The sequence below is a fragment of the Tachypleus tridentatus genome, chromosome 9, assembly GCF_004210375.1.
Source record: "Tachypleus tridentatus isolate NWPU-2018 chromosome 9, ASM421037v1, whole genome shotgun sequence".
NCBI classification, from domain to species: Eukaryota; Metazoa; Arthropoda; class Merostomata; order Xiphosura; family Limulidae; genus Tachypleus; species Tachypleus tridentatus.
Genome location: NC_134833.1, coordinates 66971878 through 66988261, shown reverse-complemented (window position 1 = coordinate 66988261; position 16384 = coordinate 66971878). Strand labels below are relative to the sequence as shown.

Genomic DNA, 16384 nt, shown 5'->3' with positions numbered 1-16384 from the left:
AGAGTCCATTTCAAAGGGCTACTCAGAAACTGTTGACCCTGTCAGGCCAGTAATGTGGCAAAAAACTTGCACAGCTCATCATTAAGACAGAGAGAGCCAAAGCACCTGATTTATTAACTACTGACTGGGTAGGCACTGGACACTATAGTCCAAACTGTGTTAAAAAAGTAAATCACACAATTCTTTCTTTTGTTTGAGCATCTGGCAATCAGAGATGGAATATATGAACTGTAGCACTAGTCAAGTCAAATATTTGATGGTGGTCTACAAGTCTGTAGTGGTCTGCTTATGTTAGGTTATAAGAGCTGTAGACCAGCTGAGTTAAGTTTTGATGGTAGTCTACAAATCTGTAGTGGTCTGCTTATGCCAGATTATAAGTGTTGTAGACCAGCTAGGTTAAAATAGGTCAAGGTTTGATGATGGTTTAATGCCTGGAAATCAAGTACTACAAACTCATTTCAGTGCTGATTTATCAAATCATGAGTTTTTATCAACTGTCACTTTCCATAATAATGTTGTCTGAGAACCCCAGCTATTCTAACTCTGGGAGTAGAACATTTCATTAACTTTCTCCCACAGTGGTGATAGAGATTATGTTTTTGCCCTTCTATGTTTGTCAGCAAGATTTCTCAAATGGCTGAATGGATTTGGACAAAAGTTTGTATACATTTGACTGTGACTTGACTTAGAAGTAATTTGTTTTTGGAGAGCCAAAGTGACAGCAAGGCCACAAAAAATATAAAAATAAATCCCTATTTGTCATCATGGGGACCAATTTTTCAGTCTGTTTTTGCTCTATAACTCAGTCAAAAATGAAGAGGTTTTGACTAAACGTATGTAGAATATTACTCCTCATTATTCTATTAAAAATGATCTGTGTACATTGAAAACGATTGACACATGGACACATTTTTCTAATTTTTTGGGGGTCAAATACTATCAACTCTGCATGGCAGAGTATGTGTCCTGCCAGGTGCCACTCTAGTTAGTGATATCATGAAAACAGTTTTTATTGACTTTTATCGAAATTTGCACTAATCAAGATTAACTTAATTTTTAATGGTTGTTATTGTGAACAAACAAATGGAGTTTCCATGGAATCTGTTTTTAAGTTGCAATATGAAAATCTGATTACAGGTAAATTTTAAAATATTCAGTTGACACTTTTGTTGTGTTTAGAAATAAACCAGAATTTCACAATTATTTAAGTACTCAAGATGTTAATATTAAGTTGACTCTTGAAGAGCACTACGAATCTGTTTTAACATACTTTGGTATTAAACAGTTAACTTATGTAAACTGTTTGAAAGTAAGTGTTACCCATAAATCAACACTTACTGGTGTACAGTTCTGTTTTGATAGTTATTTACATTTAAAGGTTAAAAGTAGTATTATTAACATTTCAATACATCAGGCTTATATACAGTTGCAGGATAAAATTGTTCCCCTCTTATTTGGTTTAAAAAACTGTTTAATAAGTATTTAGGTTTTCCACAACTAAATAGACAGTTCTGTCTTGTCACAGACAAAGAAACAAGGTTTTAAAGTTTATAAATCCACTTTAAATTATTTTTAATCTGGTACTTTAAAATTTAATGAGATTGTTTTCAAAACACAGTACTCTCATGCCACTTATAAATATACATGTCTGAGGTGTAGCCACAGTTACACAGACTTTGCAGTTATTTCAAAAGTTCAAAGGTTAAAGAATATTTACAGGACTCTATATTATCTGTTAGCTATTTTTAAACTTGGTCATCCAGATTTAGTTCCTCCATAATTTCAGTGTTCTGGGAAGAGCTTCGAGTGATAGTCCAGATTTAATTATTATTATTATTATACACTATATATTGCTGTTGTGTCCTTACTATCAACCTGGAAGTCACTGAAATTAAGTTTTATTTTCTAAAATAAGCTACAGCCCTAACAATTATATATTTATGAGTTACAATATGTGGCTAATTCATCTTATTTGTCAGGAAGAAATAATAACAGTGACATAAAGGTTATTTTCAGTTATATCTTACAAGTATATCCTGAAGGTATTGTTTTAAAGGACTGTTCCAAGCTACACCACCACTACCTCCACACAGCTGTCCCTGTTGAAAGACTAGCTAATGAACATCACCAACCATAAACTTTTTAAGTTGCTCACATCCAGCTGAACCATGGGATTTGATCATTACCTTTATAACATAGCAAGGGGTTATAAATCATGGGATTCATAGAATTAGGTACACACATCTCCAGGATATACCTACTAAAGAAATGAGTTGTAAGATCTGTTCCACTGACATGTAAGGAATATCAATACAGAACTTTCATATATTTTAATCATGATTTATCTACAATTCCTGTACATTTAAACTTCTACATACCAGATAGAGACTCAGTGTACTTCGAAAGTGACATGACATCAATCTATGATAATTGTTTGACAAGAGTTCACAGACAGGCACTAAGTTGCTGGATACACACTGACAGGCTCACGAAAATGAGTTGAATACTTTACTTTGAGATTAAACTAAATTTGACCTCCATCTTTAAGAAAATCTACACTATTTTTATATAATAAAAATATATATATGTAATATGAGATGCTTTTCAATGTGTACTTTTCATTTGAATTTCTCTCTATTAATAATATTAAAAAAAATTTAGACCTATACTGATAGTTTTGAAAATAATTGTGTAATTTTATATCACCCATTTACTAAACATTGACAGGTGAGTTACAAGGTTTCACACGAGCCAATGAAATAGAGTGAATAATGATCACCTCTACCATTAGGTCTTCCTAAAATGCAATACAAGTATATTTAATGAAAACTCACTAGCCTTCTAATATGCTGAGCTCTCCATTATTGAAACAATATCAACTTTTTTATATTTTACAAACACTAATTCACTTAACTTACAAATCTTTAACACTATCTACAAAACAATAACATTTAATAATGTTTAAGTATAGTAATGGAGCAGGGCCTAGTTATTATCCCTGCCTTGAAAAATCAACATATGCAGGATTAAAGTTAAATGAACTAATCTAACATGATTTGATAATTCATACAGATATTTACACTCAATATTCTATATATAGTCTAATAACTGTGAAAACAACAACAAAAACATTATTGTCAATGCAAACATCTTTATAAATATTAACAACAGATAACTGCTAAAACATTGCCACGTAAAAAAGACACTATATTTAAGGTCACAGAGCTGTCTTGTATTGGAAGATTTATTTTTCATGTGATAATGTTATGTTTATCAGAAAGTTTAATGACTTGTGAGAGTCACAAGATTTACTGTTTCTACAAAAAACAAATGATTTGGAAGGTTTAGAATTAACAGTGCATAAAAGGTATTCCAACACTGGCAGAGAAAAGATCCAGTGAATTATAAAAATGTATGAAGTCCAGAAAGATATGGGTAAGTTTTAGAATTTTCTATTTACTGTTAAGCACAAAGCTACACAACAGGCGATCTGTGTTGTACCCACAGAGGGTATATCAAAACACAATATTTGTATTATAAGACAGGAGACTTACTGTTGAGTTACTAAGGTCTTGGTTTGAGACTAAATAAATTAAATCATATTTATTAAACTACTTTCATCTGTTAAAAGTTTTTTACAAATATGGTAGAAATGTAAAACCAATAAATTAAACATACAATTACATACCAATGGTAGAAGAGTGAAGTCTAGTCACTTGTGTGTTAACAGAATTTTGTTTATAGTGACTAGAAAATACTAAACCTAAAAAACTGTTAAGTGTTTTATACATCCTATAATTTAGGACAGTAGAGAAAGCCATCAGAACTATAATATGACACTAACACCATCATAAAATAGTTTTCTGTATTAAGAGTTTGAGAGAAAAACTGTTTGGCCAATCACTGTTCAAGTCTTTCTCTTTCACAGTATTTTGCTGAAATGCTACATGACAGTTTTACATGAAAAGCTTGAAGTTCATGTCATATTTACTTGGAGGTTACTTTACTGTGAAAACAACAGTGTTTACAATAGAAGAGGACATAAAACTGTTACAAACATACACAGAAGCAATGGTTTTTTACAAACCATGAATTACTAACAGTTACTTTTGGTTAAACTACCAAAATTAATATACACATATAATAGTAGTTAAAACTCACAACTTTCAATTTAAATCTAAAACTAACAACTGGATTTCTTTCAATTCTAACTCTACAAATAATATTTTCAAATAACACTTCTTCGGTTAATTTTCAAAACCAATACATCAACACTTTCTGCAAACATCATGGATGAAGAGCATGTTGTGAAATATGCCAAGTTCTCTAAGGACATGGGAGTTTCCTTCCAGTTATTGTGTGTCTGGAAAGACGATATTACAGGGTGTTTTAATGACCTATCACATTAAAATGTTACCATTATACAGCACATAACAATAAAAATCACAATTCAAACAATATTATACTTACAAGTAGTTCCCAACACTATTTTTATGGCATTTAATTTCCTAGTTTTTAGAAAGAAAAATACATAATAACATGTAATAAAATCATACAGAAAACTTTCTGGAGTTAATCGTATCTGGGCAGCAAACCAGCTCAACTCAAATTTTTATCCTATGTTACATTGGTTTCATCTTGTGTTGATTTTATAAAAAAAATTATTTTACTCAAGTTGTATGTCACAGAATACATTCTGTTTACTCCCATGGTAGTGAGTCTTGTTTAAATATCACTTTAGGACTGAAGAACTTTTACTTATCAGGACTTTTAAAAACAAAGTTAAACAAGGCATTATCACCATTATGACTGAAAATGGTAATAAAAAAACTGTAATTCTACGATATAGAACATTAGTAAAAAAAAGTCCCAGGACTTTCATTTTAGAAAGTGGTTGGTGGACCCAAGCACTGTTTATAGAAGATAATGAATACAAGATTTACTTACTTTATACTGACAGTGATATGAGACTATTATACTGAACCATATTACGTTTCAGAATGTCAGCAATAGGTCCAAAAATTCTTTCAAATCTGGCTCGGTCCAATTTTATACATTTTAGTGGCCCATCTGCCTTAACTGTAGCAGCCCTAGGTCGATCCAGCAGCAATGCTATCTCACCTATAACAATTAATACATCATAAACTCTGACTTACATAACCACTGTAAAAGACTATAAACACTTAATATTCCAAACAGTGCAAAAGCAAAGCAAAAGTAATATTTCATTTTTTTTTACAATAATATAAGACAATATTTCACTATTATTTAAATGACGTAAAGGTAATATTTCACTATTATTTAGATGACGTAAAGGTAATATTTCACTATTATTTAAATGACGTAAAGGTAATATTTCACTATTATTTAAATCAGGGGTCATCAAACTTTTTTCCACAGGAGGCCAGATTACTTGGAGTATGAGAAGCACGAGCTGCATGATCATTATGTTCAATACTCATGAGCTGGAACGAAAGATCTCTGTAAAAAACTTAACACTAAGTTTAGGATGCCACATTAGCCATGTGGAAGTAGCATGCAATACAAACATATAATAAAAAACAAACAGAAATACAACCAACATTTTTATTTACCAAAAGGTTATCAAAGGAGATGATATTAGCATAAACAACTGTCACATCGCACAGTGAGTACATATCTGAATTTCACTAAGCTGCAAAAAAGTTTGTGAGCTTTATGAAATTGGTATTTGGCCTTCAAAATATCTTCAATGTTTGGTTTTGAATTGCTGTATCCAATCATTAGAATTGCTTTCAAATGTTCATCAGTCAACCTTGATCAATGTACCAACTTCATGTACTTCATTTTTGAAAATGCTTTTTCACAGACATAAGTTGTTTCGAACACTGATGCCATACCAGATGCGAACTGCTTCAGCTTTGGAAAATCATCTTCAGGTATGCAGCTGTAAAATTCAATAAGCTGCCCCTCTCTGTGTTTTGCTTTCAACAAGCCATTTCTTTGCAAATTGATGACCTCTAGCTGAAGTTCCACTGGCACGTCATCAATGACACAATCAAAAGGATTCTGAAAAAGGAGAATGTCACTTAGGATTCTGTCGTGATCTGAAAATCTCTCTAAAAAATGCTTATTTAAATCACCAATAATCTTTTTCTGAAACTCCAGGTTGACATCTTCTGTAATTCCAGCATGAAACTCATTGAAACACTGAAAATGAGAAAGGTTTCCTCCTTCCAAATGTGCTTCAAACAATGACAGCTTTCTCCGAAATCCTTTAATGATCCTACAGAGATCACAGACAAGGTTATTCTTTCCCTGAAGTTTCAAGTTCAATTCATTCATGTGGGATGTGATGTCAACCAAAAATGACAACTTTGACTGCCGTGTAATAAGACAAGTAACAGAAATCCAAATCAATTTTTTCAAGAAATGCCTTGAACTGGTGATGATTTTAAGTGCACGACCCCAAAATGAACTTCACTGCAGAAATGACTGGTTTCAGTATGCAAGAAATATCTAAATCTTTTTCACAGAGTGCTTGCTGAGGTATGATGCAGTGTATAAACAGAGCGCTTGGGAGTTGAAGATCTTCCAACTGTTTCCTGATCAGCCCCACCAGACCCTTCTTTACTCCAGCCATGTTTTTTCCTCCATCAATTGTTACTTCTCTAAGCTGATTCCACTGAAGGTTAGTCTTGCAAAGTTTTACGCACTTCCATGTAAATGTCTTCTCCAGTTGTTCTTCCATGCATGCTGCAAACTGATGCCAACTCTTCTGTGATCTGAAAGTCCAAATGAACAATAGAAGTTGTGATGTACTCGAGAGATCAGTAGACTCATCCAGTGCCAGAGAAAACCATAGGAAGTTTCTAGCTTTTTGGCATATCTGTAATGCGATGTTCTCTCCAAGTTCTTCTGCTTTCCGTACAACTGAAGTTGCTGAAAGGCTGATACTTTAAAAGAAATTGGCTTTTTCAGGACAGAGCTTGTTTGCTGCTTCCATCATACACTCTTTGATGAAGTTGCCGTCAGTAAAAGGTTTTCCTCGCTCTGCCATCCTATGCACTATTTTGTAACTTGTACGAGTGACAGATTCATTTTCAGCAAACTTTCTCGTGAAGAGATTCTTTTGAGATTCAAAAACATGTTTCATGGATTCAAATTTCTCAGAACGAAACTTTTCTGAAAATTTCAAATATGTTGATAGATGTTTAGTTTCACAGTTACGCCGAAGATTGTACTCTTTCAAAACGGCAACACTTTCAGTGTATATCACACAAGTAGCTTTTTAGTTTTTTGTTTCCACAAAGAAATACTTTTCTCCCCATTCTTCATTGAAAGTATGACACTCAGAGTTCCCTTCTCTTCTTTTAAAAGCAGTCTTAACGATGAGTGAAAAACAGAACGCTGTGAGAAAAGTATTGTACTGGTCCAAGAACACACAAACAAAATACATTGAAACGTACGTTTGCCACAACACTTACCTAAAAACGAGTTATGAAAAGCGCATAACCCGACTACTAAGAGAAATGAGCTTGCTGAAGCGGTAACCCTAGGCTGCTGAATTTACAAGACGAGGGTTAAGTCTGTACTTATTTTCGAAATCCTAACGCTTTCACAGATACGTGCTTCGATATGAATAAACGGGCAGCAAGGACGAAAGAAGAATCTTCCTATTGGTTAAAAATGTGCGTGACAGCCTTGTTTCTTTTTATCATAACATCTTGTATTTGCCAGCTTAAAGTGACCACTGGTGTGATTTATTTTGTTATGACAGTCGAACATTTGATGAAATGTCACTTTTTATTTCCAAGCGGCTAGCTGTTGGTGGGCCAGACAAAATGACCTCGAGGGCTGTAGTTTGGTGACCCCTGATTTAAATGATGTAAAGGTAAAATTTCACTATTATTTAAATGATGTAAGGTAATATTTCACCTTTCTTTAATGATTTTGCTTTGAGAGTGGTATAAAGATTTTTTCATTACTAGTCTGAGTACAAAGTAATCTCATGTTATCTTTAAAAAACAATTCTTCATCCCAAATATTTCAAATATTATTTTTTGTAATCTCTGAAACCTTCTAAATATATTTTAAATGTTTGATTTCAGTAAGACTTTATATTTTATTTTCTATACTTTAACTATGTGGAGTCTATCACTTAACCAACCTTGTAATAAGTAATAACCACCGTAAAAAAAAAGGAAATACATATAAATTATGCTTTTTACATGCTATATATGCATATATTTATTATTTTTTATCATACTGACTATCCAATCATGCCTGGCTAACATTACATAACTTGCATTTATGTGGTAACAGGCACTTATGCTACAGTATCTAATACTATAAAACTGACCTTTAGTCTTTATGAGGTGATTTTGTCTTGGCTGTGTTTCTGTGGACTAGTATTTTGTAATATATGGTCACATTTCAATTATTATACATTATATATATGCAGATTATTACTTTTTAGAAATAAACTATTAAACTTATTTTTTCTTAAAATATAGAACAATAAATAAAAAAGTAAAGGAGACAATTATTTTTTCTCACTGCAACATGTGTACTTAGTTGTTACAGGACATAGGTTGCTAAGCCTTTTAAAATTTCACACATGCAGGATATGAAACTTTTTTGGTTTTATATATTCAACTGAATAACCAAAAAATCATAGATAACTACACTGGTATCACAGAATTCCACTGCAATTTATTAAGCTTAGTAACTTAGATGTATCTTGATTTTATAAAATATGAACCCTTGAGCAGACTAAATACACAACCTACTTCATTAAAATCTTAGATTGAATGTGGAAACCTTTTCAAAGATTACAATGGCTTAAAAAACTACTGTGGAGCATTCTAAGCTGTTGATTGGTTATTCCATGTCATATATTGAAGTAAGTGTATATAAGGGACGATTCAAAAAATAAAGAGTTGAACAAGGCCAACCTATTTGATTCAGTACACAAGTGATATCACAGCAACACACACAGATACGAGGTTCATATATAATATTATAGCTTGATAATATTAGTAATTTGATTTAATAATTTGTACAAAACTACAAACTTAGTATTTCTGATATTGCAAACATCTAATTTTGAACAGTGCTGTAATCTCTTGTGAGTTTGGAAACTTAAATATCTGTCATCACCTGTAAGTTTGGAAAGAAAGAGATAAGAGTATTTTCTTAGTTACAAAACTACCAGTGCATTCTACAGACACACAAAACTAATGACTTCAAGTTATGAAATGGTAACATCAATTTCTTATGATAAAACAAATACCTAATACATATAAATTAAGTAACAAATACATTAATATCAGTTAACAAAAGTGCTCGTGTGTAGTTTACTCTCACAATATAGTGTCACAGTGCAACATATATAGCTTCCCTACAAATCAAACACTAATTTTATTTACTAAGTACAGTACTGACATGTTGCCAGTTTCAGAAAACAAAACAACTATGTATGGCCTCCTGTTGGTGGCACATTTCTGATGTATCATGTAACGATGTGTTGTTACCTGTAGCTAACATTTTAATATGGACATTATTAATGGTGGTGTTAATTTATGTAACTGTTGTTTAAGATTCCATTAACATTTCTTGTCTAAATCCTACCCAGTGTTGTTGTATAACACTAATCCTTCATCTATCACGTCAATAAGAGATAAATTATAATAAGTAAATGACATCTAATATTTAGTTCAATCCTCCTTCATATAATTCTAATGGAACAGGTCATGGGTCAAAGGCCATGCCATCACATTTTTTGACTACTATTTTGATATTCTATAGGACTACTGTTTCATGAATTTATGTCAATAAGTTTAGTAACAAATTGTAGATTAAAATTTAAATTTTAGTATATTAATTAATTTAAAAGTAAATATTAAAAGAACACATCTAAATAACAGTTTTTGTGTCATGTGGCATGTCTAATGCAGCACTGGTTCAAATTAGATGCTTGTGACGTCATAATAATAAGTCTATGGTTTCATATGAATTGTATTACCCATAATGAAGTTATAAAATAAGAATCTCATATTTTTCCTATATGCTGAGATATTGCTCATATACTGAATCAAACACAGTAACTCTTCTCAACCTCTTTAAATTTTTGAAAAGGTCTGTTACATCCATGTACTTCAATATATGACATGTGAATAACCAATTGAAAGTTCAGCATGTGTATTTTATAAACACATTTATCATTAATCAGATATCATCAATGCCTTCCATAACATCTCTGGCCATCCTTCTTTTAATGAACACAACGTATCAGGTTACAGATAATATTACTGTCAAATCAACCCCAATTCAAGATTTATTTATCTTTCATACCAATTACATCAAAGATTTTATGTAAGGTCATAACTTACCAAAGTAATCAGAAGGTCCTAGTCGACCAACCTCAACTTGGGGCTCATCATCTGATCGTCGCTGCAAAACAACTGCTGTACCCTGAAGAATTAGTTTCTTGTATAGAAAACTGCTTTCACAATTCATATACAAGTAATATACAGGTGCAATGTCATCAATAAACACATGTGAATGTTAAATACATAATTAAAACATTTTACTGTACACAGTTTTAATTGATTCACTGTAGCTTTCAGTAATCCTCAGTTGAGCTCTTTACATGTTCATGTTTTTTAGGAATAAGTCAAAAGCCTAATTCTATTGTTATTATTTATTTGATTTTAAAATTAAACAGGAGATGTAATAAAAATATAAAACACACTGTTAGTGTATCACAGTAACAAAGAAAACATACAAAATGTGTATATTTATCAAACCATATTGTCAACTTATAGGTATGATTTAAACATAATTACCACATAACAGTAAACACATAGAAACATGTATATTTATCAAACCATACTGTCCAATTGTGGTAGTTATAAAACAAATATTAATAATCAAAGTAAAAATGTTAGAAAATAGTATAATGAATAAAAATTTTGTACTTAGAACAAAACTAAACGTAACTCTGCCCATCAATATAGCTAATTAAATATATATTTTAAGTGTCTTCTTGTAAAGAATAAAATACACTGCTTCATCAGTTGGGTACCCTTACAACATTTTCAGTCATAATTCCAATAATAACTTTCAAAGTCATATCTCAGAATGTATGAAAATTTACTATTGTATATAGTCATTTCTTGCAGTATAGTGTCACTTCTCTACACTTGCACAGTGTTTGTCTTTACTTATGTAAATCATGTAGGGTTATGTAATTTGACTGACCTTGTAGCCACCACATAACCATGAAACTAAACATACTATAACTCTGAATATATTAAATAAATCCTCTTGAAAGTTGGTAAACTTTTAGTAAACATTACAAGTTTGTTGTACACACACACACATTTTTAATTAAGAGTTTTTACTAAAAGATTTGTCTGTAAACTTACACTTTTTTTACTGAGAAAAAAGTAATTTTTACATTATTAAAGAAAGTAGGTTTTACAGCTTACAACTATTATGTTAATTTGTTTAAACTTGTAAAATCTCCTAAATAGTTATAACAAGTTTTTATTTGTAAAATATTATATTTTATCTACTATTTTCTCTACCCTGACACTAAGTGTTACAAAATCAGGTAGGTAGGGTAAAATGAAAAGTTGGAAAATACAAAATAAATCTAAATTGCATTTTTCTCTTTCAAGAATGACTCCACACTTGCTGTTCAGTTATCTCAATGCTGTACCTTACACCTTCTTGGAGTACTGTGACAGGTGTTAACATCACACATTTTTGTAAACAAATGACATAATCAGCATGTTCACTGAATTATACAAATAAACATGTGACATGTGTTGGTTATCACAAATATAATGTTTAAGTTTTTTATTAAATGTGATGAGTTTAGCAAGTCTTATAACAACAAATATGAAACATATGTAAAAAACAAAAAATCTACTACTTCTGGCTGAGCTCTTTAGACCCAGACAAAAATTAACTACTTTTTTATAACAATAGTAGCAATACATAATTTATTTCAAGTATGCAATTAAGAACACAAAATATTAACACATGCAGAAAATATGATGTCCTAAGAGTGCTATAATTTAATGGACTTTCTAACTAAGCTATAAGGTTGATTAAAATAATTCTACTAGCTGGTTGAGGTGATTTTGGTGATACCAACAACAGCCATCAGAACGAGTTAACCTTATAAGGAATTCAGTAAATTAACACCTTCTCTTCCTATTGGTTATAAATAATCCAACAGCAAAAATCAGAGAGGATTACTGACTTTTTTGAAAGACAGGCATGCAAATTTGACTTTCTTATGTATATCTGAATAAATCACAGAGATTGGAAGCTCAAGATTTATATTTTGGTTTAGAAATACATATGTAAGTGCAAAATTCAGAAAATTATAGATGAAGAAATAAAACCTTAAAAAGACAATTTACATCAAAGAAATGTCACATGATAAATAGAAGTAAAAATTGATAATTTATTCTAATATTTAATTTTGAAAAATTAATGAATGATTAATTATTAAAATTTGAATTACAAAGTACATTTTGATAACAAGCACACACCGATAATAAATTATTTAATTAAATTATGAATGTGATTCTTCTGAATTAAATGTGATCCTGAAACAATGCTAATTTCTTATAAATATTTGGCTCAAAGCTTTTAAGAAAAAATGTAACTTGTATTTATTACAAAAAGGGCAAGTAACTCAAACATGACATAACGTGAATCACTGTTTACATTAGAAGTACTGAGTGTGTGTGTGTTTTTATAGCAGAGTCACCTTTGGCTATCTGCCAAGTCCACCGAGGGGAACTGAACCCCTGATTTTAGCATTGTAAATCTCTAGACTTACTACTGTATCAATAGGGGACTAGAAGTACAGAATACTATGTTTATATGAACAAACTTATTATGAGTTAGGCTTAGCACAAGAGAAAAAATATTATATTTTTTAACTCTATAAACATAAAAGTAATATGTAATTCTATCAGCAACCTGAGACAACATTAAAAAATTTTCAACAAACTTACTATGTGTTATCAACCTCACAATATTCTACACATGTATGAGTATCCTAGATTTTTATGCTACATACACCATCACTCAGAATATCAAGTTTTCTTTGTTAGAACAGTAATTATGCTTTATGACTATAAATACAATCCAAGTAACTCCATGAAAACAAGTCTAGAAATATCCAACAGTTAGTCAAATATCATTTTATAGCAGTTTATTAAAAACAAGTAAAACAATGATTTTCTCACCTGTTCTATAATGAAGAAGTCATCACCTTTCTGACCTTGCTCTATTATAACATCACCATCCTTAAACTTGACAGGTTCAAGGGCATCTGCTACAGTGAGTCTTTCCCACTTGTCTAGACTTTCTGTAAACATACCACACAAGAGGATGATTTTAAAAGCAATTTACAAATAGAAGTCACAGTAATAAAAGATATTCCTGTTGCCTAACATATATTACAAATATCTTTAACATGATGCTAAAAGTAAGTATATACAAGAAGCTGTTAATCATTTTACTATTGGTTTATCATCACAATGTTCCCATTTGGTATAATGCAGTCTTAAAATGGAAACAAATGTACACACAGAGTTGGTTTGGTCTGGTTATTGTTAAACAAAAAGCTACGTGGTAGGCTATCTGTGCTGTGCCCAACATAAGTATAAAACTCTGGCTTTTAGCATTATACCCCGGAAGGCTGAGGAAAGAGTTGGAGAGACAGTAAGTTGTACTCCATACTTATTACCTAAAGACCCTAATAAGGATAATAAAAAATTATTATATATATATATATATATATTATTTCTAAAGATGTTAAAAGTTGCTATTAATATACTTAAGAAATTAAAAAATATACATTTGAAAATGTTACAAGAACACAAAAATAATAATAAAAATTATTTCTTTCATCAGAATATTGTTATTCATTACAATTAGCTTATTGCTTTAATTAAATCAAAACTGGTAGTTACATTTATAACATTGATAAGAATTTTACTGGAAATAGTTATTCATTAGTTAGTCAGTCAGGCCACATGGAACAAAACAAAATACACAACTCAAATTTATTATCAGTATTGTAAGTATAGCAACCAGCTTGACCATACCTAAGGTGTTTTGATAAGATGCAACTTTTTGTCAATACAAACCACTAGAAGCACTACCCCCTTATTTGTAACAGATGTTTAGAGAATCAAGTACATTCTTCAAAATATGGTGGTAATTATTTTACTCTCTCAAACAGTTAATAACTTCCTTTATAGTAATGCAATGGAATCTAGATTAACAGTTTCTTGTCATCACCCACAGGCAAGTGGTACAGCCATACCTAGTAACTTTCAAGCATATATTTGCTAACTTTTATGAAATTCTTCTAATCAAAGAGCATTTAGCATCACATGATGTTACCTTAATCAATTTGCATAAATAATGAACAACAGCAATCCACCCTTTGATTATTTTGAACACTTGAACTAGGAAGTACTAATCTATATTTATGTATCTAGAAATCCTTTCACTCTATATTTTTGCTGCTTTAAGTCAGTTGTCTTTGGTCCAAATGACAAAAAATTAAAAACAGTTCACTCTTACTTAAAGCTGTAGTAAAAATGTCAAGACTGATAATTCATGTGACTTTTTGTGAAGACATGTGCAAAAAACCTTTGGTCAAAATTAAGTGTTTTTTGTTGAATTACTTTGTACATGTGGGTTATAAACCTGAGAATTAATTATAGGTTGTAAGATCTATCAAAGTATCATGTTTGAAAAAATAATCCATGAAAGTACATTTTTCTATCAAATAAATTTTCCACACTTTTGGTGGAAGAAAAAAATTCAATCAAAATGGAAGATTTTGCATCTCACATATTTCTTGATGGATTGCCTTCAAATCTGATACTAAAATAAGGGTTCCACTGAAAATATGTGGGTTACCATAGTCAGAGCTACAGAAGGCAAAGAACTGTGAAACTATCATCCTTGTTAATAACGCAGTGTGTTCTAGAAGTTGTTTTAGCTGCACAACACACTACTGTTTGCTCTGAAAACACTTGTTTTTAAAATCTAACCACCACACTTACCTAATATTGAAACTTTGCTGAGAAACTCTTCATACAGTTTACGTTTTCGGATTGTGTTTCCCTAAAGAAACAAAGATTATAATTTACTCATGACCAACCATTTAATTGTTTTTATAATTTTAATGAAACTACATACATTAGTATAATTAACTCATTTATAATAAAATGGTACAACTGGAATTTGTTTAACTGCTGGCACTTCATTTAGCATTATCTTGTTTATTTTAATAACATTCAGAGATAGTCACACTTTATCACAGAGAATAACAAGAGTTTCACAACAATAGCATTCTGTCCAAAACATTTTTAGTTATTTGTTTCCAATGATAAAACTCACCATCAATATTCTTCTGTATGTATCTCTGTCTATAGCCCAAAGTTTCACATCTGTTTTTGCCTGGAAAAGAACTTAAGATTACTTTTTTTTTTTTATAAAGGTAAGAGTCAGGCAACAATAAAAGAGTTCAATGACTGATCATAATGGATTGAAAACAGGTGTGTATGCAACTTGCCTTACCTCAAAGCTTCACAACAGGCTATCTAAGCTCTGTCCATCACAGGGAATCAAACTCCAGATATTAGCATTGTAAACTTGCTGCTGACTAGTAAGGGAGACATATTTTTTTTGGAACATACAGCAACACCAGTACTACCATTTTACTGTTAGTCCTATAAATGTATCATGACAAAATACATACCACAACTGTAGCAGCACGGGGAGTTCCATAAATTAGTGCCAACTCTCCAAAACTACCTCCTTGTCCTATTGTTGTCACAAGTTGTTCATTTACAAAAACCTATAAAAACAAATCTCAAATTTTATTGACTTCTAACTTGTAATTCACAGATTTCACAAGTATATATACAGCAAGAGTACTAGGTGATATTGTTATTGGTAAAATGTTTAGATTTACACAATACAAAATGTATTTACATTTTATGAAATTTATTCCTTATTTAAGTAGGTTCTCCAGCATATCTGGGTGAATCTGTTTTTACACCCAGAAAATGTTTAGAATGACAGTACATGATGAACAATTAAACCACACTGCAATTGTCTGTCCTCACTTAACGTCCTATGATCAAGTGTTACTTTCTGGATGATCTGGGCTTTTATAAACGTCTTAATGAAAACATTAAACAATTATACACTCTTGGATGTTGGGATAATTCTGTTCTATAAATGTTTAGTGGTGCAAGAAATTATGTAATGTCATTTTAATGTCTACTGACTGACAGACTACACATTAATGTTTAGTGATACAAGTACTTAAAACACTTAACCTCTCCAA

General features: G+C 31.1%; 1 protein-coding gene across 5 annotated transcripts in view; it reads right to left on the bottom strand.

The window, feature by feature from the left end:
• Window positions 1-2315: 2315 nt before the first annotated feature.
• Window positions 2316-16384, bottom strand: part of LOC143225372 (cAMP-dependent protein kinase regulatory subunit-like) — a 29395-nt gene continuing 15326 nt past the window's right edge. For 4 of the 5 annotated variants that reach the window (XM_076454641.1, XM_076454642.1, XM_076454645.1 and 1 more), the window contains 7 exons: window positions 15791-15889; window positions 15430-15489; window positions 15093-15153; window positions 13257-13378; window positions 10374-10455; window positions 4948-5121; window positions 2316-4363 (listed from right to left, as the gene is read on the bottom strand). In XM_076454641.1, the coding sequence (XP_076310756.1) occupies window positions 4949-5121; window positions 10374-10455; window positions 13257-13378; window positions 15093-15153; window positions 15430-15489; window positions 15791-15889 (597 nt within the window). In that variant the 3' untranslated portion in view covers window positions 2316-4363; window position 4948. Of the gene's footprint in view, window positions 4364-4947; window positions 5122-8328; window positions 8388-10373; window positions 10456-13256; window positions 13379-15092; window positions 15154-15429; window positions 15490-15790; window positions 15890-16384 lie in introns of those variants that run through there. The other variant, XM_076454643.1, reaches the window with a different exon arrangement.